The 19,207-nt window shown below is 46.2% G+C and overlaps 2 protein-coding genes across 3 annotated transcripts; both read left to right on the top strand.

Moving 5' to 3' along the window:
• Positions 1 to 658: 658 nt before the first annotated feature.
• On the top strand, positions 659 to 2,760 carry LOC100835367 (ribosomal RNA small subunit methyltransferase). The gene is made up of 2 exons (XM_003579345.4): positions 659 to 1,562; positions 2,447 to 2,760. The coding sequence occupies exons 1-2, from the start codon at positions 1,041 to 1,043 to the stop codon at positions 2,675 to 2,677; spliced, it is 753 nt and encodes a 250-aa protein (XP_003579393.1). The 5' UTR covers positions 659 to 1,040; the 3' UTR covers positions 2,678 to 2,760.
• Positions 2,761 to 12,936: 10,176 nt separating this feature from the next.
• LOC100835376 (probable E3 ubiquitin-protein ligase HIP1) lies at positions 12,937 to 18,620 on the top strand. Of its 2 annotated transcripts, none has more exons than XM_010242225.3 (7): positions 12,937 to 13,427; positions 14,571 to 16,096; positions 16,185 to 16,325; positions 16,560 to 16,610; positions 17,311 to 17,391; positions 17,477 to 17,617; positions 18,240 to 18,620. In XM_010242225.3, exons 2-7 carry the CDS (start codon positions 14,657 to 14,659, stop codon positions 18,369 to 18,371), a joined length of 1,986 nt encoding a protein of 661 aa, XP_010240527.1. In that variant the 5' UTR covers positions 12,937 to 13,427; positions 14,571 to 14,656; the 3' UTR covers positions 18,372 to 18,620. The 2 variants fall into 2 exon arrangements, with proteins under 2 accessions (XP_010240527.1, XP_003580695.1); XM_003580647.4 differs by having other exon boundaries at positions 12,940 to 13,427; positions 17,314 to 17,391.
• Positions 18,621 to 19,207: the final 587 nt, after the last annotated feature.

The raw sequence follows: 19,207 nt of genomic DNA, 5'->3' as shown, positions 1-19,207 counted from the left end.
GTGTCAGAGTAGTCCACGAAAAAAAGCACACACTGCCTGCTCCAAGTTCCATCGAAACAGAGGCGAAGCAAGCATATTGGGTTCTTGGAAATGCCGAGGCCAATTCTCATATTAGACCATGGTCGCATCGCCGAGACGTTTTGGAGAGGGAAAAAAAGGCCGCGACGTGTAATAATTTCGCCGTATGCTTGAAAAGCCTGCATGCTTCAACGGTCGAACCAACGTGCGTGCGAGCAGGCATGCTATGCTACTCTGCTCCTGATTGCATGCGTTCCGTGCGTCTGCATTGATATTATGAGCGAACGACACTTTTCTGATGGCAAAAAATGGCATGAAAAGTGGTGTGACTTAACTAAGTGACACCATAAATGGATGACACGTTTTTTAGCACAATAAGGATGAACCCTATTTAAGGTCCTTGTAGATATCTTGGGGATTGGAAATGTAATGGGATCAAAGTCCAAATTATGAGTTCTCATGTGAGACATCGGAGGCCACCAAATTCTTCACATCCACGACATAAGCCACATGAAGATCAATAGCGGTGCACAAGAGGCTAAAGCTTGCATACGCAGTTGCAATCCCCGATTCTTCTTAGAGCGAGTGACCAGGCGACCGACTACGGCGCCAACTGTGTTGAAGGGCCTCTCGCAGACGTTGGAGATTGCACGCACGTTTGTCTCGCCAGCGACGTCGACTGTGTGACGGGTGTGGCCCAGCGCTTGATCCGCCGCCGGCAAATTAGTCCCATGTTTGGAGTGAGATTAAGTGAAGCCTCACTAATCAACTATGTAATAAAGGAACTACTCTCCTAGTATGCCATCTAGTAAAAAATGTGATGTCGCATTCTATTTATTAAAAAAAAAGAGATACATTGTATGTTTACTGCTATAAAGTTTACCCGCGCGTGGAGCGGAAACGTCCCCCGATTCACTTCTTCCCCGCGCGTGTGCCCGAGCCAGCGGTTTTCTTCTCAGATCAGCGGCGCATGAGGTTATGGAAGGGGACAAGCGACACCGGATCCGAGCAGGGAGCGAGAGATGTTGAAGATCCAGTACGCGGTGGTGCGGGCGGAGCACAACGGCGCGGGGCCGGCCACCAAGGCACCAATGCGGGGGCCGTCGCACCGTATCACCCGCCCCATCCCCTTCTTTTTGATCTGCCCCCGCACGAACTGCACGGCTAGAACCCTAGCACCTTCTTCCTCTGTCCGATTCCAAACCCGCGCGCCGCCTCATGACTGCCTCCTGCCCAGTTCGCGGAGGCCGGAACCAGAGACCACCATGGCGGGCGGGAAGATCCAGAAGAAGCGGCAGGCGGCGACGGCTGCAGCGCAGGGTCCCGTTCGAGAAGTCCAACGGCCAGCATATCCTGAAAAACTCGACGCTGGTGGACTCCATCCTCGCCGAGGTCGGCCTCAAGCCGCCACCGGCACGGGGAACCTCAGCAACCGCCTACTCGAGGCCGGCGGCAAGGTTGTTATCGCCGTCAAGCTTGACCCAGGGATGGTTCTCGAGCTCAGCCGCTGGTTCCACGGCCCCGCCCTCTCCTCACACCTCAAGGTACAAGCACTGTCCTTCTTGGCCCCTAATGCTTTTTAAAAAGTGGAATGGTTTGATTTAGCAGATAGTTCAGTACTAGGTTCTTCTGTTGTACCCTAATGTGCTTGCTCTCCAAACAAGTGATGGATGCTGCAATTGATTGATTAATTAGTACTGCTCATGAGGGCGCATTGGGGTTGAATAATTGGTCTGGGCTTCGGTTGAGAGGTTCATCGAGATGATTGTAATTTCTATAATTCTGAAGATGTTATTGTAAAATGTTATTCCTAAAGATGCTACGACAAGAAATTCTACGGAGGGAGTAGAATAAATCCCCCCAAAACTATCGTTCCTATATCAATTGCTTATTGGCTAGTGTCCTTGAGGTCTAGCCATTGCTTAGTTCTATTCTGCAGATTCATAGTACGAGAAAAATTGTATGATTTATATGCGAAAATTCCTTTTTTTAAGTTAGCATGAGAGCTGCTAAAATTCCATTGCAGAAGAAGAGATCGATGGGCCTAAAAAACATACAAAGCATGACTTATTTGAGGGAAGCCGTACAAAAAACTGGGCCTGCATGTGCCAATTTATTTATGTTTTTTTTTGTTTCTGAAAAGAAAATATTTACTTCATCCGTCTAACAAAGGATGTTTCAATTTTGACTAAATTTGATTGCACCTATACATTAAGTCATGTCTAGATACATTCAAATTTTAAAAAACTTGAGACATCTTTTGTAGAACGGAGGGATTATGTTTTTTTTCCACATTATGTGTATTATGATCATGCACATCTTATGTCTTTCTAGAAGCTCTACGCATAAAAAAAAAGATTGATGGCCAAAACAACATGAACTTAAATGAGTGAGACCATTAATGGCTGACACACCTTTTTCCTTGCAGAGGTCTGTGGAGGAGGGGAAGATGTACTATGATAATAGTCCAAAGTATGAGCTCTCATGCGGGAGTGAGATATTGGAGGTATCCAAACTCATCTCAGCCACAACATCATGGCCACAACGAAAGACAATGTCGGTGCTGACTGCAGAAGAGGCTTGCAAGCTTTATGCATCCCATGGTGGAATCATCCACATCTCCCAAGGCCTTCTCGGCCACAATGAACCGATTTTGTAACGCAGCTCAGAAGACAGTCGAATACTGATTGCGGTTGCGCAGGCTCCTAGCGCCCATGTTTAGCTTGCCGTCTTCTTCCTCAACACCCCCATCTTCTTCCTCTTTTTTCCGAGCGCGGAATCGACGATGAACTTTAGCTAGGGACATCGCAGGCTCCGTCGCTCCGACCAATGGATCAGCTCCCCTTCCTTGTCGTCCTGGTCACCTGTCACCAGCGCCGCCGAAGAGTCCCGCGGGGCGCACCAGGCTAAAAGAGACGCCGTCGGCTGTTGGGTCTGCGAGCTCGCCATCGAGTTCCAGCGCCGGACGGTCGCCCGCGGCGACGCCACCGTCCCCGTCCTCGACGAGATCGCGCGTCTCCATATTCGTTGGGAACTCGAGGGGGATGGCATCTCGATTCTCGAGCCACGGCGGCGATTGGATCGGCGGTGGCTTTTTTTTAGAGGGGGGGTGCGACCACTGGATCGACCCGAGTACTTGGCCCAGGACTAGGGTACACAACATGGGCCAAACAAATTCCTATCATGTGCCACTTCGAATTCCATACATATGGTCCATCTATTCGAAAAGTTTGGCCCAGTATGTTACACTGTTCGTCCATATCCTGGACCTGCTCTAAAAACAATATCCGTATCCTGGACAAATATTTACTCCTTTTCTGCTACTCCGTATTTGGTAGATTTTCATTGGGCCATCCCGAGGCCCATATGGACGTGTGAGACTCCACTATATTAATTTATGCAATTCTCAAAAAATATATTAATTTCTGCATGAGGTTGCGTGCAGTTCAGTTTTTCCATTAGTTTTCCTTTTGCGAATGGAATTGTGATTGAAGCTTTCTAAACTACTGATTGGAGTTTTCATATATTACTACGGGCTTCGACAAGGATGGATCCAAGGGGGGCGCCGCCCCCCAGGGATGGATCCAAGGGAGCCCCCCCCCCCCCCCCCCCAAGCCCAAGAAATTTCATTTTAGTTGATACTTACTAATGAGTTCACTAAAAAACACTGGTGAAGACTCTAATTTCGTCCTCCCCAATCCCAACTCGCCCTCCTCGTGTCAAATTCCTGGCTCCGTCCCTGGGCTTCGAGGCACGGTCCTGCATTTGTGCGAGTCAACAGTGCGATACAAGTACACTAGGTGCAGCCGTGCAGGTGTACGCCTACCCCCCATCCCCCACCCCACATCAATTCACTGAAACAGGCAACTAACTGCTCTTGGTAGAGACTACTGGCGTGCGGTAACTTGGTTCGTCAGAATATACTCAATGACAGGCCATTCAATTCTCGAAGACCTTCAACGACAAGCCCTGTTTCAAATCCTCCCGTGAGATTACATGGCATCAATGCTGATGCTGGAATTGCCCGCTGGACACCAAACTTGCACCTGATGAAATGCAATGACTCCCGCAAATGAAAGAAGAGTCGTCACAGCATCCAATTTGTTTGTTGAGTTTTAAACGAGCTGGGCCTGCGCCTGGCGCTCTTCTGGCGTGCGTCGCGCATCCGCCGGGCTTGCCTCCGCCTTCCTCCAATGACACCATAGGAAGATCACGAAAAGGAAGGTACACAACCATAGGACGATGAGACAGAGGCATGCGACCTTCCATCCTCCGGGTTCGCGGGTGGTGGGTCTTTGGTTTTACTCATTGGTAGTGCATGGTGATGGAGGGGCGGACGACATCTTGTCAGTTTGAGCTCATTCTGATCTGATCGAGCAGGCGAAGGCGTTTTTGTGTACAGAGAAAATTTCCGCAATGGGAACAACAAGGAAAAGGGAGGGGCGACGAATTTTTTCCGTAATTAGAACGGGGCGGGCGCGGAGAAATTTCCGTAGGTGGCGAGGCCTCGCGTTGTCGGTTTGTGGTTAACAATAGAGAACAAAGTGGGCCTTCAACGCAGATGTCATGCATGCATGCAGGACATGGGCATCTCTAGCTGCTTAGAGCTAGCTAATCATACGGGCTGTGTTGGCACAAATGAATTCGACCATCGATTTTGGGGTACGAGCAACTCTAGCAGTTACCGAAAAACCTGAACTGAAAAAATGCGTGCTCGGTGTACTGAATCAAGGTTTTTCGGTTTTGAAAAAACGCGGCCAAAATAGAAACCGAAAACTGAACCGAAAACGAGTATGCGGTATCTGTTATGCCCGAGTCCTCGCAAAATCGAAAACTGAACCGAAAACGAGCAGGCAGGCTGGCAACGGGGCGCGGCGGGCGGCCATGGCGCTCGCAGGGGCCGCAAGCGCGCGCAGGGGCAGGCGGCCGGAGGCGCGCACGGGGCACGGCGTGGGCAGGGCGGCAGCCATGGAGGGGCCGGCAGAGGAAGAAAGCGCGGGCTGAAATTTCAGCCCGCCCAACCGTTTTCACGAGATGTTCGGAACCGAGAAATCCCGAACTCTGTCCCGAGTATGTTCGGATTTTTGCCTCGCGAGATAGGTTCACCGGAAAAAAATCAAGTTCAGATTGGGTTTACGGTATCTGTTCTGTGCCGGTTTTCCTTCCGAACCCTTAAAGTGATGGTTATTTTTCGGTTTTGGCCTCTTTTCGGTATCAGCTAGAGATGCTCTAACTCGGTGGTTGAGTTCTGGTTAGCTTTCTTGTCTTGTTGTTCTAGAGGGATGATATGGATGTGCTTGACGACCCTCTCTCTATGATAACTTTCTGTGTGTTACTGGCATTCACAGACCGTATGCCGAGGATTCGTCAATTGCAACTTACGGTTTCCAACAAATAAGTGTTTCGTTGCAGAGAACCTGATGATTTGCTGCCTGTATATGCCGAATGCCGCAGTGACCTTATAATTTTTCTCAGTTTACAAATAAGGTTATATTTCTCAATCCATGTCTGAACCCAATTGAACCAGAATGAGGGGTTGGTTTGAGACAGTGCATGGTTGAGAGATGGCAAACTTGTTTTTGTTATTAAGCTTATATGTATAAACTGCATTATCTTTCTTTCCATTTGTTTTTCCAGAAAGATGGAAGGAACTCTTTATATAGATATTGAACATTTTATTTTGGTGGTGTCAAGTCATGCTATAGCTCTAGGAGCATCTGTGTGGAAAAACTCGCAATATGCGTACTCATACATGAATGTTGCTCTAGGAGCATCTGTGCGGAAAAACTCGCAATATGCGTACTCATATACTCATAGATGAATGTTGATAATACAATGTCAGTGTTGTCCAGTTATTTGAGTATTTCCAGGGCAGGACCCGATGGCAATAAAGTTGTCAAAGAAGTGGTTTTTGGACTAGGAGAGAGAAATGTTGTTAGTGCAAGGTGTGATTCAAAGTGTTAGCATAATCACCAAATTATATATTACTTCCTCCGTCTTGTATTAAGTGAGTTTCTATTACACGTATTTAGACACTTTTTAGATGAAGATACATTCATATTTTAACAAATTTAAGTCACTTAATATGGGACGGAGGGAGTATATGGTCAGGGCATGAATCTGTATTACATACGTACTCAAATATTGATTTCACAATTTTGAATCAATGAGATAACTTAACTCTCACTTTATTGTTAAAACGGACGGGTGCGAGGCAACACGCGCCATCATGATCTAATTATTACACGATTCCAAACAGGGCACGGTCCTGCATTTGTGCGTGTCGACAGTGCAGTGCAAGTACACTAGGTGCAGCCATGCAGGTGTACGGTTACCCCCACATCAATTCACTGAAACAGGCAACTCTCTTGGTAGAGGGTTGGTCAGAATATACTCCGTGACAAGTCATTCAATTCTCGGAGACCTTCAACGACGAGCCGTGTTTCAAATCCTCCAGCTGGACACCACACTTGCACCTGATGAATGCCAATGTCTCCCGCAAATGAAGAAGAGCCGTGACAGCATGCAATTTGTTTGTTGGGTTTTTTAAGAGTCCTTCCTGCACTCTTCCTTCTCCTGCTGCAGAGTAAATGTAGCTGCAGGGGATTGTGTCATTTGTGTGGCGTCGTAGCAGCATTGATCAGGTGCAGACGTGCAGTGCAGTGCCAGAGAGCGTGAGAAGCTGGACTGATCGCTGGTGCATCGGCACTGCAGGCTGTGCTATTGAGGCGTCAGCAAAATAGACGTACACGCGCCGATTCCGCTTCATAAATATACATCTGGCTAGTGAGAAATAATCCCCTTCTCTTTTTTTCCTGTGAAGATACTCATGTTGTCATCTGAAACCACCAACCTGATTTATGCTTCGTATGCGCTATGACAGGTCTCTGTCCGAGTATTTAGCAAGCTAGTCACCGGTGGGGGACCAAGCACGCCCGTTCTTTGGCTGCCATGATGCAAATCACAAGGAGAGAGGTTTACTTACATTATCCAGCTGCGTGTAGCTTTTGATCTTGTGATAGTGTAATATATATAGCTTTCACTTGTAGCTATTTCTTAGGTTCTCTGCTGGTGCGCGTGTTGGTTTTCTGTTGGCTGGCTCTAGGTGTGCTTAAGGTTTTCTTAATTATTAGCCCAGTTTAGTGTACCATTCTATGGCCATATGCTAAAGATTCTATTCTATTATGTGTTCGTCTACTTTTGCTTTCACTCGCTTTGCTGACAAAACATCGCCAAAGTCATCACCTCCTTGTCCATGTCACCACATGGAAGAAAAACACAAAAAAGGAAAAGGAAGTAATTGGATGTATTCACATGCATACGGCATGTGGTCTCAGGTACACAAACGGTGGCGATTGGTGAACATTCTTAACAGGTATATATACTGGAGTACAGTATACATACTGTCTCACAACCATCTCACCTGCGATCTTTGTATTCCTGCATTGAGATGAGAAGTCGTTTCAAAGGAAGGAATCCCCCGCAACGCAAAGGCATGGCCAACTTCTGTGGCCACATCATTCTCATTTTCTCTCACTGGTCACCACCACCATTTTACTGTTGGTACCTTCATTCACATGCCGTACGTGGTTAAGATCGACCATATTAATATACACACATACCTGCTTCGATACGTAACGTACGTACGGAGTATACGCTTACGTGGGCCAAGATTTTGCAGCAGGCAAAGCCTACGGGCCTACGGCCATAGCCTTTAGTTAGCCCTTCTCTCCGTGCCGTGCATGTGGCTTTGCTTGAACCAGGGGACTCTCATTGTGATTTGTCAGAGGAAAAGCAGGGACAGCCCATGCCCATGCCTTGGATACTTGGATGGTCGATCTGTGATATTCCAGCAGCAATTACTGGTCAAGAACGAGCCCCTAGGCTTTCAAGGAGTAGCGCATACATTTTGGCCCGTGTTGTAAATGCTGCTGCCCTTGTTGTACTGTGTGGGCAGAGATTTATGAGAGATTTATCGTGTTTATGGGCGCGTTCTTTCAGAGAACTTCCTGGCTCCGGAGAGGAGATGCAGGGGACACGAGGGACGAGGGCCAGGATGTCACTCGTCGATGTCCAAAGATCTTTGCCCGGATGACAAGATCCCGGTCAACACGATAGTAATAGTGTAAGTTTGGTGGCTGCATTGCGTGTGCTGCCGTTGTGTGTTGGTTGGGTTTGGGTGTCGCCGGAAGGGAGAGCCGCCGCCGACGCGCGCGGGCGGGTGAGGGAAAAGCGGGAGGGGATCCCCGAGCGCGCCGGCCGCGCGGCAAGGGCACGGCACGGCCAGCCAGGCGCGCCGCGAAAAGGCATAAAAAGAGCGTGGGGAATTTAAGCGAAACACTTGCCCGGCCAGTTGCCCGTGCCAACGGAGTCTGAACGAGCTAGCTTGCCACACGATCACGGGACTCGCATCGCAAGTTGCGACGTACTGCTGCTGCTGTCATCTCCCCGTCCAGACATTTTTTTCGCATAAATACATTCATATTTGAACAAGTTTGAATCACTTGACATGTGATGGAGGGTTTATATCTTGGATTCATCGGCGTAATTTCGAATCGCTGCACACGCGAATTAGCCCTCTCGTGATCGGTCTCACGGACATGAGCCCGGATCCGTCCCTGATCGGTCTTAAAGGAGTGCCCAAGAGGAGGTGCGGTACACTAGTAGTACTGCTAGTGGTGCATTACACCAAGTTTCGAAGGAAAAAAAAAGTACAGTACGAACTGGTACTAGTTACTGGAGTATTGCTCGTGCATTAGCGCACGCTTTGGGATGCTGTATGTAAGTAAAACAATGGCGTACGTCGTCCGTGTGAACCGTGAAAGCAGCCCTATTGGCCAATGTGTGCTCCGGTGCTCCCTCGTAGGAAGGGGAACAAGGGAAAAACACAAAAAACCGCAGGCGCCAGCTTTGAGCTTTGAGAGCGTACACTACGGACTACGAGTAGCATAGCAGCGCCTGTTCCCGGTAGAGCCTCTTCCCCCCCACTGGCACGCACGTCGCGTCCCTCCATGAATTTACCCACTTTAACCCATGACATACGTCCAGCAGCAACGACACGGGGGACGTGAATCGCGGGGCGCGGCAGCAGGTTAATTAAGCTCGAGCCGTTCCCCTGCCTGCTCTGCTCTCCTCTGTTCACTGGTGCATGCAGCCGTGATTTGTGACGCGAGAAGGTCAGGCGGAAATCACGATGGTGTCCACACCACGGTTCCCGATGTCCCAGTGAACCGTAGAAAAACGTACTCCGTAGTACTCGCTCTTCGTACGTAGTGCTAGTACTCGTAGGGCCGTAGGGGTGGTTGATGGCCGACGTTTTGGGCTGGGGGGAAACGGGACGAGGAGACCGGCAAGAAAGAAACATCGATCGCCCGGCTCTTTTCACATTTCGTTCGTGACGGGTCACAGTCCGCCGAGAACCCAAAGACGGATGGATGAATTGATCGATCGTGCGTGTACTGTGCGGGGAGGGGAAATCCCGGTCAAAGTGGTTGGTGATGGCCCAATTATCCGAGGACTAGTAGGAGCATTGTTCGTGCTAGCTTAGCTTTCTGCTGCCTAATGGAGATTGGGGAGCAAAGTACTTGGCCCCTACTACCTCCTTCAGTCCTTTGGACTTGCGTGTCCATGTAATTCGATGCATGGTGTGGTTTTCCTTTTCTGGTTCTTTTTTCGTCCGCGGAAACGCCCACGTTTTGACTACGATGGATGTACGAATCGACGTGGCCAGGGACGGAGACAGGGGCAAATAAATTTGATTTTACTTAATATGCACTAATCAACCCATTAAAATTTCTTAAAAATAGATCATCTATCTAATTCTGCCCCCTACCCCAAATCGCCCCACTCGTACGCGATCCAATTAAATTTCTTGATTCTTCATTTTCTGAGCTAATGAAGAGCAACTAAGCAGTTACGATTGGATGGCATAGCTCTGTCGTACACACATCGTACATAAAAAATCGTACCTATAGCACTATTAGCTGATTAAAATACAGAGTACGTACAGTAATTAAGCCATGTGTTCGTGTAGTGTGCACGCACTGCACGCATTGACTGGTGCCGCAGCTCGAGCATTGAGGCTGGTAACAGTGGAAGTAACAAAGATGATAACTAAAATGCCAACTAAACAATTTGGGTGATGTATCATGTTATGAATGAGAAAAGAGAGGGTTGAGGTAACTAGATATGTTACCATCACATCACATTTCCCAACATACAATGAATCTATAAAATTAATAAATGAGGATTTATGTTATCACAAATATGTTACTACTCACTATTACTCACCACTGTAACCAGCCCCCCTCCATCCCTCCATGCAATGCAATGGTCTTCGATTCCCTCGATTCCAGTAAATTGCTCGGTCGAGTCCATCATCGTTACGCATGCGGACGTGTGCAACGGAAGAAAAATGAAATAAGCCAGGGGTATAGTAGAACCAAAGCAAGATTCCTTTTCCAATTCATGCATAATTGGTACCAGCAAGCAAATTTTATTCTGAAAGCGAACAGCAAGCAAATGCACTCAAACAGAAAAAAAAAATACTCCGGTATGTTGTTTTGTGCAAAAGGATCTCGGTTTGCTGCTGCTTCATACTCCGGTACAGTATACTTCGTCGACTATCATCGCTAGCGTTGATTTCTTGTGTGTGTGTGTGTGGCGCTGATCATATGTACGTACCGTTTCAATTGACCCGTACGTAGTTAGCCACAGGAGACTGGGAATCCTTGATTGATGCGATGACCTTACATGCATGCAGTCGACATTAGTACAGCCCGTTCCAGAGTCAATGGCTTAAACAGTCCAAGGACGAGAAACCAAAATATGGCTGCTACCTTCTCTGTCTGCCTGTCCCCACAGTATGCACCTGGCAGCTTTAATTTTACTCTAGCTGCCTCTCCCTCTCTTACAGCCCATGAAAAAAGGAAGAGAGTAGAAAAACACAAAACCTATATGTAGTGTAGATAAAGGTTAAAAAAAAATATGTAGTGTAGATAGCAATGATATGGACATCACAAGGATGCTTGATTAGGGAGAAAAAAAAACCGTGAAAATCCATGCCATGCATCACCTAAACATCTCGTACTACTGCCAGGGAGTAGCTGACATGCACATGAGTATATACTAGTATTATCATGGATGCTTGCCTTTCAATGGCACCAACTCTGCATCTTGCTCAAATGCTCATCCTCCATGAGTGCATACTCGCCTACTTAACTCGCCTTCTTTACGTTTCGTCTAGGGAATGGCAGCAGCGCCGTGTTTCCTGTCTGTCACACACGACTTTCTATCCTCCGCATTTTCCATCAGGGTAGCCAGCACGCTCGAGTGCTTGGGTTTGGTAAACCTGTACAAAAAAACAGGTGAATGGAATTGGAATTGTCTTCATGTATGCATGGACGTTCCTTCTATAAGCCGGCCTAAAGTGGCGGTGGAGCGAGGAGAATAGTCCACGCATATGCTGCATGCTTTGCCTTGTGAACCTTTTGCATCCAACCAAACAAACTAACCTCACCAAGTCAAAGCCTATTTGCCTTGTGAGGAGATATGTAAGAATGCATCCATTCCTGTATTAGCTAAAACAAGATCGTACTCATGCATGTACTATATATTTTGTTCATCGAAAGGACAGATCACTAGGAACAGCCATAAAAACAAACTGTACATGCTAGCTCCAGGAGGTTCTTTGCGTAATTTAGCCCAAAGCGGGCGTGAGGAAAGGGAGGACGAAAGATGGAGGGGGAATCTAACACAAATGGAGTCATGCGGAGAAACCAGAGGCGAAAGGAAAAATTAGAAAAGCGACGGATGGGTGCTTCCCGCTGTATATTCCCCGTGAATTCCACATGGCAGCAGCCCCGTCAGAAAAGCACCAAATGCAACCATGAAAGCGGCCATCTGACGACGGAGAACCGAACGATCCATCCACCGATGCCCAGCCCACCGTTTGTTTGTTTGTTTATAACTTTATATCCTGATTACGTGATACCGTAAATTGCCCGTGAAATGGTCGAGGGCGCTGCTGAAGACACGTAGGAGCACCGGCTTTTGACTTTCTACCCCCATCGTTGTTGGTGGTGGCGTGGTCTTGTGGACGGGACCCGCAGTGGGGCGGGCGAGTTGTGGTCTTGTGGATGAGGTACTGCGTGAGACGCTGACGGATGGGGCCATTTGGTCAGAAGATTAGATAGATTTCTTTAGGCTTATAAGTAGATGGGCAAATCTGATCTGTTTTTATTCCCCTTTTGCGTATTTCTGCGAAGGTATATATAGGGGTTTTCTATCTGCTCCGGTTGACCAGGAAGGAGGAAACTGAGATGCAGAAAAGGAGGAGGGAGAGGATGAAACGTGCGAGTGCTAGTAGTAAAAATACATGGTTGTACGCATGATGGTTTTCATGCGTAGGACATGGTTTCGTTTCGGTTTTCATGGGAGGTCATTGATGCAATCCATCTTAATTTATGGATGGATTTTAAACGGATCTTATACGATTATTCCGGGGACGTTCTTCATTAAAAGATGATAGCCGATAGCGTGATGCTAGTAAATGGCAACTTGACCAATGATTTTTTTTTTATGCATCCAACCCTCAACATCCTATTTTTATGACGAACTGACAAATGTGGCCCAGCCCGGGGCCGTACCTCATGACACTTGGATTACACCCAGAAAATATTCAATGCGGGCGGGAGAGGGGATGGATGCTCAAGCAAAGGGAAAGAAAAGGAAATATTCAATGCCAAAGGCTGGAAAAGATGAGCATGCAAAGAAAGAGAGGCTTGCAAGGACCCTCCAAAAGGGGGCTAAAAATGCAGAGAAACAGGGTCATGTGAAAGATAACACAGCACAGCACACAGCGCAGGCCTCTTGTGTTATCTTTGGCCGTTCTTCAAGAGCTGCTAAATCGTAAGTACCGGAGAGCAGTATTTGTAAAGGTTTTAAGTGGGGGAGGAAAGGAATACCTGTACTCGTTCCAAGACCAAGGAGGAGGGACGAGTGAGGGAGAGACAGAGAAATAAATAAATCCGAATTCTGCCAAACTTCTCTCCTCTGTTCTCCTCCATTACATCCTCTCATCACCACCCCCAACCTCTCCCCTTGCCTGTCTTTCTCCCCCTCTCCCTCTCTCCCTCTCTTTGACAGATTTTCCTCCACCCATTCTCTTCCTGTTCTTCTCCGCCCACCCGCATCGCATCGATCCCTCTGAATTCGGTCTCCACATCTTCCCCCACCATCTTTCTCCTCGGCCTTCTCTCTCTCTCTAGCGATTGTTCATCCATTTCTTGCTTGGGTTGATTCTTCAGGCTCCTCTCTTGCCTGGAGAGGATCAGGAGGAAACGAAGCTTTCTTCTTTGCTGGGATTGCGGGTTCTGACAAGTTGTTGAAAGAATCGGGGCCGGTTTCAGGTACGGTTTGTTTCCCATCTCTCTGTTTATTTTGTTTTTTGTTTTTCTTCTTGTTTGATTCTATACTGCTATCTGCTGGGCATTCGTTTCCATCTGGTGAAGTTCCATGGTTTACTCAGAACATATTGTCTGTCTTATTGATTCCTTCATGGTTCATTCTACCATATGTTTTCTCAAGCCTGGGACATATTTCATACCAAAAAAGGCACAAAAAATTTATGTCTTTGCTAGCAGAAAATTCTCTAACCTTCAGATGCATCTTCATAATTCGTCTTTCTGTTTTTGGGCGTCAGACAGAGATGAATTGGGTGTTTCTGGGTTAGCTAAATCTCTTCATCCGTTGGTTACCCATCAAGTTTGTGATAAGAGAAGAAAATTGATCTGTAACATTGAAAACCCATGGATGGCTACCTCCGCCTTTGTCTTCACTTTTGCTTGTTTTACCGCATCCTTTTGCAAAACTGAAAGCGAAGGGGAAAATAAATGCGCAAGAAAAGGGCGTGTTTTTTGGGCGTCCACACAGAACAGAAGCAATGGGCCCCGTCTGCATGCATGCGGACCATCTGTTTAGGTCGCATGCAATGTGGAATCACCGTGTTTTTCTCCCTTTAAAATCAAAATGCATGCATCACCTTCGCTTCCAACCAAATAAAAGAAAAAAGAAATGCATGCATCAGCACCACTACCTTTGCTTGCAACAGCATGACCAAACTTGCCATCAAGTTTGGTACATCCACACACCACACCAAATGCGGCTCACACCAAGATCGCTACAGTTTGATGAGTTAATGCACTCACGAATGAATTGCTGCTACCTCTTCTAGTAGTACAACCCAGGGTGTAGTTACTTCCAGGTACTGTAGGAGAGAGGAATAAGATTGCATCTTTGTTCCAAATTTGTATAGATATCGATCTGTTAGAGATACCACACAAAGAAGATTGCAGCACAGTGTTTTGGATAGCAGAGATGGGGGTTAATGAGTTGACAGGGATAATCTTTTTTTAGTGGTAAGCCTTGAAGGTATAATAACTTAGTACCGAATTAATATTTGACTCTGCTACTTGAATTGCTGGGTTTTTTATGGGATGCTCAGAATAAATTTTCATTACCAATTTTCTGATGTTTTTTTTCTACATTGGCAGGTCACACCTAAATTGCTGGAAAGCGGTAACAGCATCTGAAATGCTATTGCCGCATATCAACTTGTAGAAAGGACGTTCCTTTGATAATGCAAGGGCAGAGGAATTCTGTCGAACAGTTAGCTGAAGTCTTCGGATTTGATCATGGATCTAGTTCAGGCAACCCTGTCATGGATCAACAAGCATACTGGAATAACATTCTTGGATCAGTAGAATCACAGAATCTTCAAGGTTATGAAATGAACCGCAGTGATGCAACCATTCCACATGAAAATGAATTACATCAAGATGGCCAATTTTTAGGTTTCTGGCAATCAGGTGAAGCTAGTTCAAGTGTCAATTCGCTAAACTATGGGAACTCCAACATGATCAAAGCAGAGCAACTAAATATTGGTGGTGGCTTAAGGATTGGCGAAAGGCGCATGGTAGCTGAACATAACCTTTCTTTGGATAACGGGGATATAAATCTTAACGTGAACAGTTTTGATCTATATGGTCAGAGTTCAAATGCGAATAGCACCGCTCAAGGCTCAGAGCAATATGTTGGATGTTCTCGTAATGGTACAAACGCTCAGGCCACTGAGCTAAGATTACATCCATACAGGACTTTCATCTTAAATGACGAGCAGCCAGAGTCATTTTCTTCTTCGAATGCTTCAGAAAATCCCCTGAGCAATTTTCCACTAATGAGAGAGGACATTGATCACAGACCAGGCAGTTCCCTAGATGGTCGCCGTTTAGCTTGCAAGAGGAAAAATATTGAGGGAGTCCACGGGCAATGTTCAGCAGGTGCTAGCACAAGTTTTTCCCACAGGAATGATAATGTCTTCCATAACATCCCTTCTTCAAGTTTCAATCCTCCTCCTAGCACAAATCTGTCCTCTCATAACTATTTGTTACTTCCAAGTTCCATCGAGGAACAACTCCCCCGTTATGGAGCTACTGTAGGATTGCCATCTAGCAGCAGTAACAATCCTAGCCGAGGCAATAATAATTCAGGAAATTCACAAAGAAGTTTCCGGGCAAGAATGACCACAGCTCAGCAGATTAGCCCCTATGGTGTATGGCCCTCTTCGAGTACAATCAGACATCCAAGCTCATGGAATCATCAGGTGCCTCCCCTTCAGACTACATTTGATGAACCACAAGAGGGTATTCCCATGGTCGGTGGTCTCAACTTGCAGTACCAACACCCTGTAAATGTCGTCCCTGGTATTCCACAAATTGCACACCGATTCGCTGGTCATGAAGCTTCATCATCGAGAGCAGGCAGTTTGGAGAACAGAATTTTTAGTGGCGACGAAGTAACTGGGTGGAATGTTGTAGCTCCCAACTTCCCTAATCCATCCCCACTTGCCGCACTAGACATGAGACATCCGGTTCCAGAATCGTCTAACTGGAACTCTGATGGTCGCAGCACTGCCATTGCAGGAAATGTTTCCTCCGTATCAAGAGCTAATGCCAGTTCAGGCTCCCAATTTATCAATCATCAAAACCTGCATAGACGCCATACTAGAAATTTATCAGAGGTAACTTTTCCTCTCACGTGTCGGTGTGTTAGTCTTCTTGTTTGATTGCCCTTTTTTGTTAATCTGATGGAATTCTTCTTTCTTATAGGAGCTAGGTCGTCTATCTGGAGCACTTCGTAGTCAGCAGCACCCACGTTTAAGGTCAGGGTTTCTATTGGAACGACAAGGTGATGGTGTTTGGGGTGTTCCATTACCAACGAGGAGTAGGGAAGGCCGAAGATTAATGGAGGTGCGTTGATTGACTCCAGAAAAATTTGTAATTGCAACGCACCAGTATCTTATTTTTTGTGTTTTCACGAAACAGATCACTTGGCTGTTTCATGTTCTGTTCTGGTCATGTCCTATGCTAGAGAACACCCATGTTTATATGTACTGTTTACGGATACATATTTCATTCATTTACTTCTAAACTGTGAGGAATTTCATGCCAAGATATGGTACTAATTGGTTTATTTGTCAACAGATCCGTAATGCGCTTGAAATGATACACAGAGGGGAGAATGTCAGATTTGAGGTCAGCAACAGAACTTGTCATATGAGCATGCTATCTTTTATTTTCAAGTAGTGTTTGTAAAGAAAATCAGAATATACTGAAATGGAATATGGATCTGAGGGACTGTGAGTATTGTATGTAGTGGCCTGTTGTTTGTTCTTGAGTTTCCAGCAAGACTGGCAAAACTTAACCTACTAGCTGGGCAAGAAAACATTTAGTATACATAGTTTTAACTTTGACAAGTACTCCTATTCTTGTCGTGGTTTTAGTTCAAATTTGTACTAAAATTTAGGAATGGAGGTAGTACTTTGTTTGGAACTATGGCAGTAATAGCGCATAAATCTCTGCATACTGAACCTGTACTTGTGGAAGATAAAAAATCAGAAAAATGAACTGCCCATAATTTTAAAAAGGGTGTAGCTGTTTTTTATATTAAAGGAGCCGTGCCCCTTGTTTCATTTCTGAAATCGTTTGTTGTCTTATCACATCTAGTTCTTATTTTGATTATTTTTTAATAATAAATAGCCTGTATATCAGATGCTGAAACGACAGATCTTTTCCTAAGATGTTAGGTTCCTGGGCGGTGGGCGCCTTTGTTTAGTATGGCGTGAACCTGCCACATGCACAACTAGACTTTAATCATATAAGTTTCCCTTGAGTTTTTTAGCTCTGCTTATTCTTGTGGGATTTACTTTGTATCTATACCTATCTGTTCTTGAAGCAGTCTATTTTCTATGGCGGTGTCGAAATTCATGATAGGCACAGGGATATGCGTCTTGACATAGACAACATGTCTTATGAGGTCTGTTTTCCTTATTGTGGCATTACCTGTATATTCGTACGAACTGAAATTTATTGAAGATAGTTGTTGTCTACTCATCTTTCAGGAGCTATTAGCTCTGGAGGAAAGGATTGGAAATGTTAGCACTGGCCTCAGTGAGGAAGATGTGATGAATCTCCTGAAGCAAAGGAAATTCTCGTCGTGGAGATTATCATCTGTGGAACATGAGCCATGTTCTATCTGTCAGGTACCAGTATGCTCCGAGCACTCTACTCTTTATGTCCACCACTCTCGAGTATTTAACTTGGAAACATTCGCTGCTTCAGTTCTTATATAAGCATTTGCATTCAATTTTTTACTCCAAGTAAGCTATAGAATTGATCTAAACCTTTGAATCACAAAGCCATTTAGTACTAATCACACCTGCGCTACGCGCAAAGGGAAAAGGAGTAGTGCATACAATCTGCAGTCCAGTCATCATTTTTCGAAATAGACTTAAGTCTTTGGTCCGGTCCTTCATACTTGTTCAATTTTTTTGAAGTCTTCTAAAACTTGAATCCTTTTCGGGTAAATAATCAGACTTGCCTGCTGCTTCCATCCATATATTTACTTTCCGAAACAATATTTGGAGTCATGAACACTTAGACAGTATGCTAAAAAGAAACATTAAATTGTGCTTTGCTCGCTCAAACTTACACGCCTTTCTTTTCAGTCAGCGTCTTGCCTAGGGATTATCTTGGAGAAATCTTTGAAATTAGAACCTTAGCTCATTCTTCAAGTTATCAGAATCCATAAAAATGCTGAGGCTACACTCCAAACTAAAAATTCATATAAGTTCCTTAATCACATTGCGTCTTTTTTTTATGCAGGAAGAGTACATTGACGGGGATGATCTTGGGACACTTCACTGCGGGCATGACTTCCATGCTGGTTGCATCAGGCAGTGGCTAGTGGTGAAGAATCTGTGTCCGATTTGCAAGAACACCGCCTTGAAGACCTAAATCATCATAGAGGCTGCGAGGCTCGCTCGTCGCAGTCATGCCAATTCAACTACAAAGATCATTTACAAAAAATTCAACATTACCGTGCTATTTTGGCTGAATTTTTTTCACATTGACCTACAATTCCGATCAAAACTGGTCTGTAAGCTGCATAATGCCCCCCTGGCTTGCAGCAGCAAAATAATCCCTGGGATCTGTCTCCTCGTATTTAACTATTCATGGCTGGTATAATGGACTTAGTTTCAAACATGTGACATGATAGCCGCTCTATATATTGTTTTGTTGTGTGATGCACGTCATGGCTCCTGGATGCACCCACGGCTGGAGGAGTGGTTATCTATCCATCCTGAGTCCTGACGAAATGCAAGGCAGCGGTTACGCTCGCATGGGCATGGGCTTTTTCTCCAGGGTATGCTCAGGTAGCTCAGCCAGCTCGGTTGGGTCTGGATCTCATGCCAAGTTGGCTGCACCTGTACCTGTATGTATGTGTTTCTTGTCGGCCACGGAGATGAGGTGCCGCGAGAAGCCGGCACGCAATTGTTGACGTCGTCACCCTTCGCTGTCGCACGCCATGGCCGCTGTTCTCTGGCCACGCACCCATGCGCGCGTCCCAGCCGCGGCCAGGCATCGGTATCGGCATCGGCATTCGGCACCGGCATGGAGCACGACGGGAAATCGATGGGCGCACGTACAGCTGTGGCGCACGGGGACTGACTGATACGTATTGTTCACGGACAGGCCGGTCGCTGTATTCTCACCGGCAGGGTACCGTTTCTTCTGCTAGCTGGTCCGATCGGTCGCTCTCTCCCCGCTGCCTGCAAAGTGTCATGGATGTC

Source organism: Brachypodium distachyon, chromosome 5 (assembly GCF_000005505.3).
Source record: "Brachypodium distachyon strain Bd21 chromosome 5, Brachypodium_distachyon_v3.0, whole genome shotgun sequence".
In the NCBI taxonomy this organism is placed as follows: domain Eukaryota; kingdom Viridiplantae; phylum Streptophyta; class Magnoliopsida; order Poales; family Poaceae; genus Brachypodium; species Brachypodium distachyon.
Note: the sequence above shows the minus strand (reverse complement) of the source record. Positions and strands in the feature narration are given on the sequence as shown.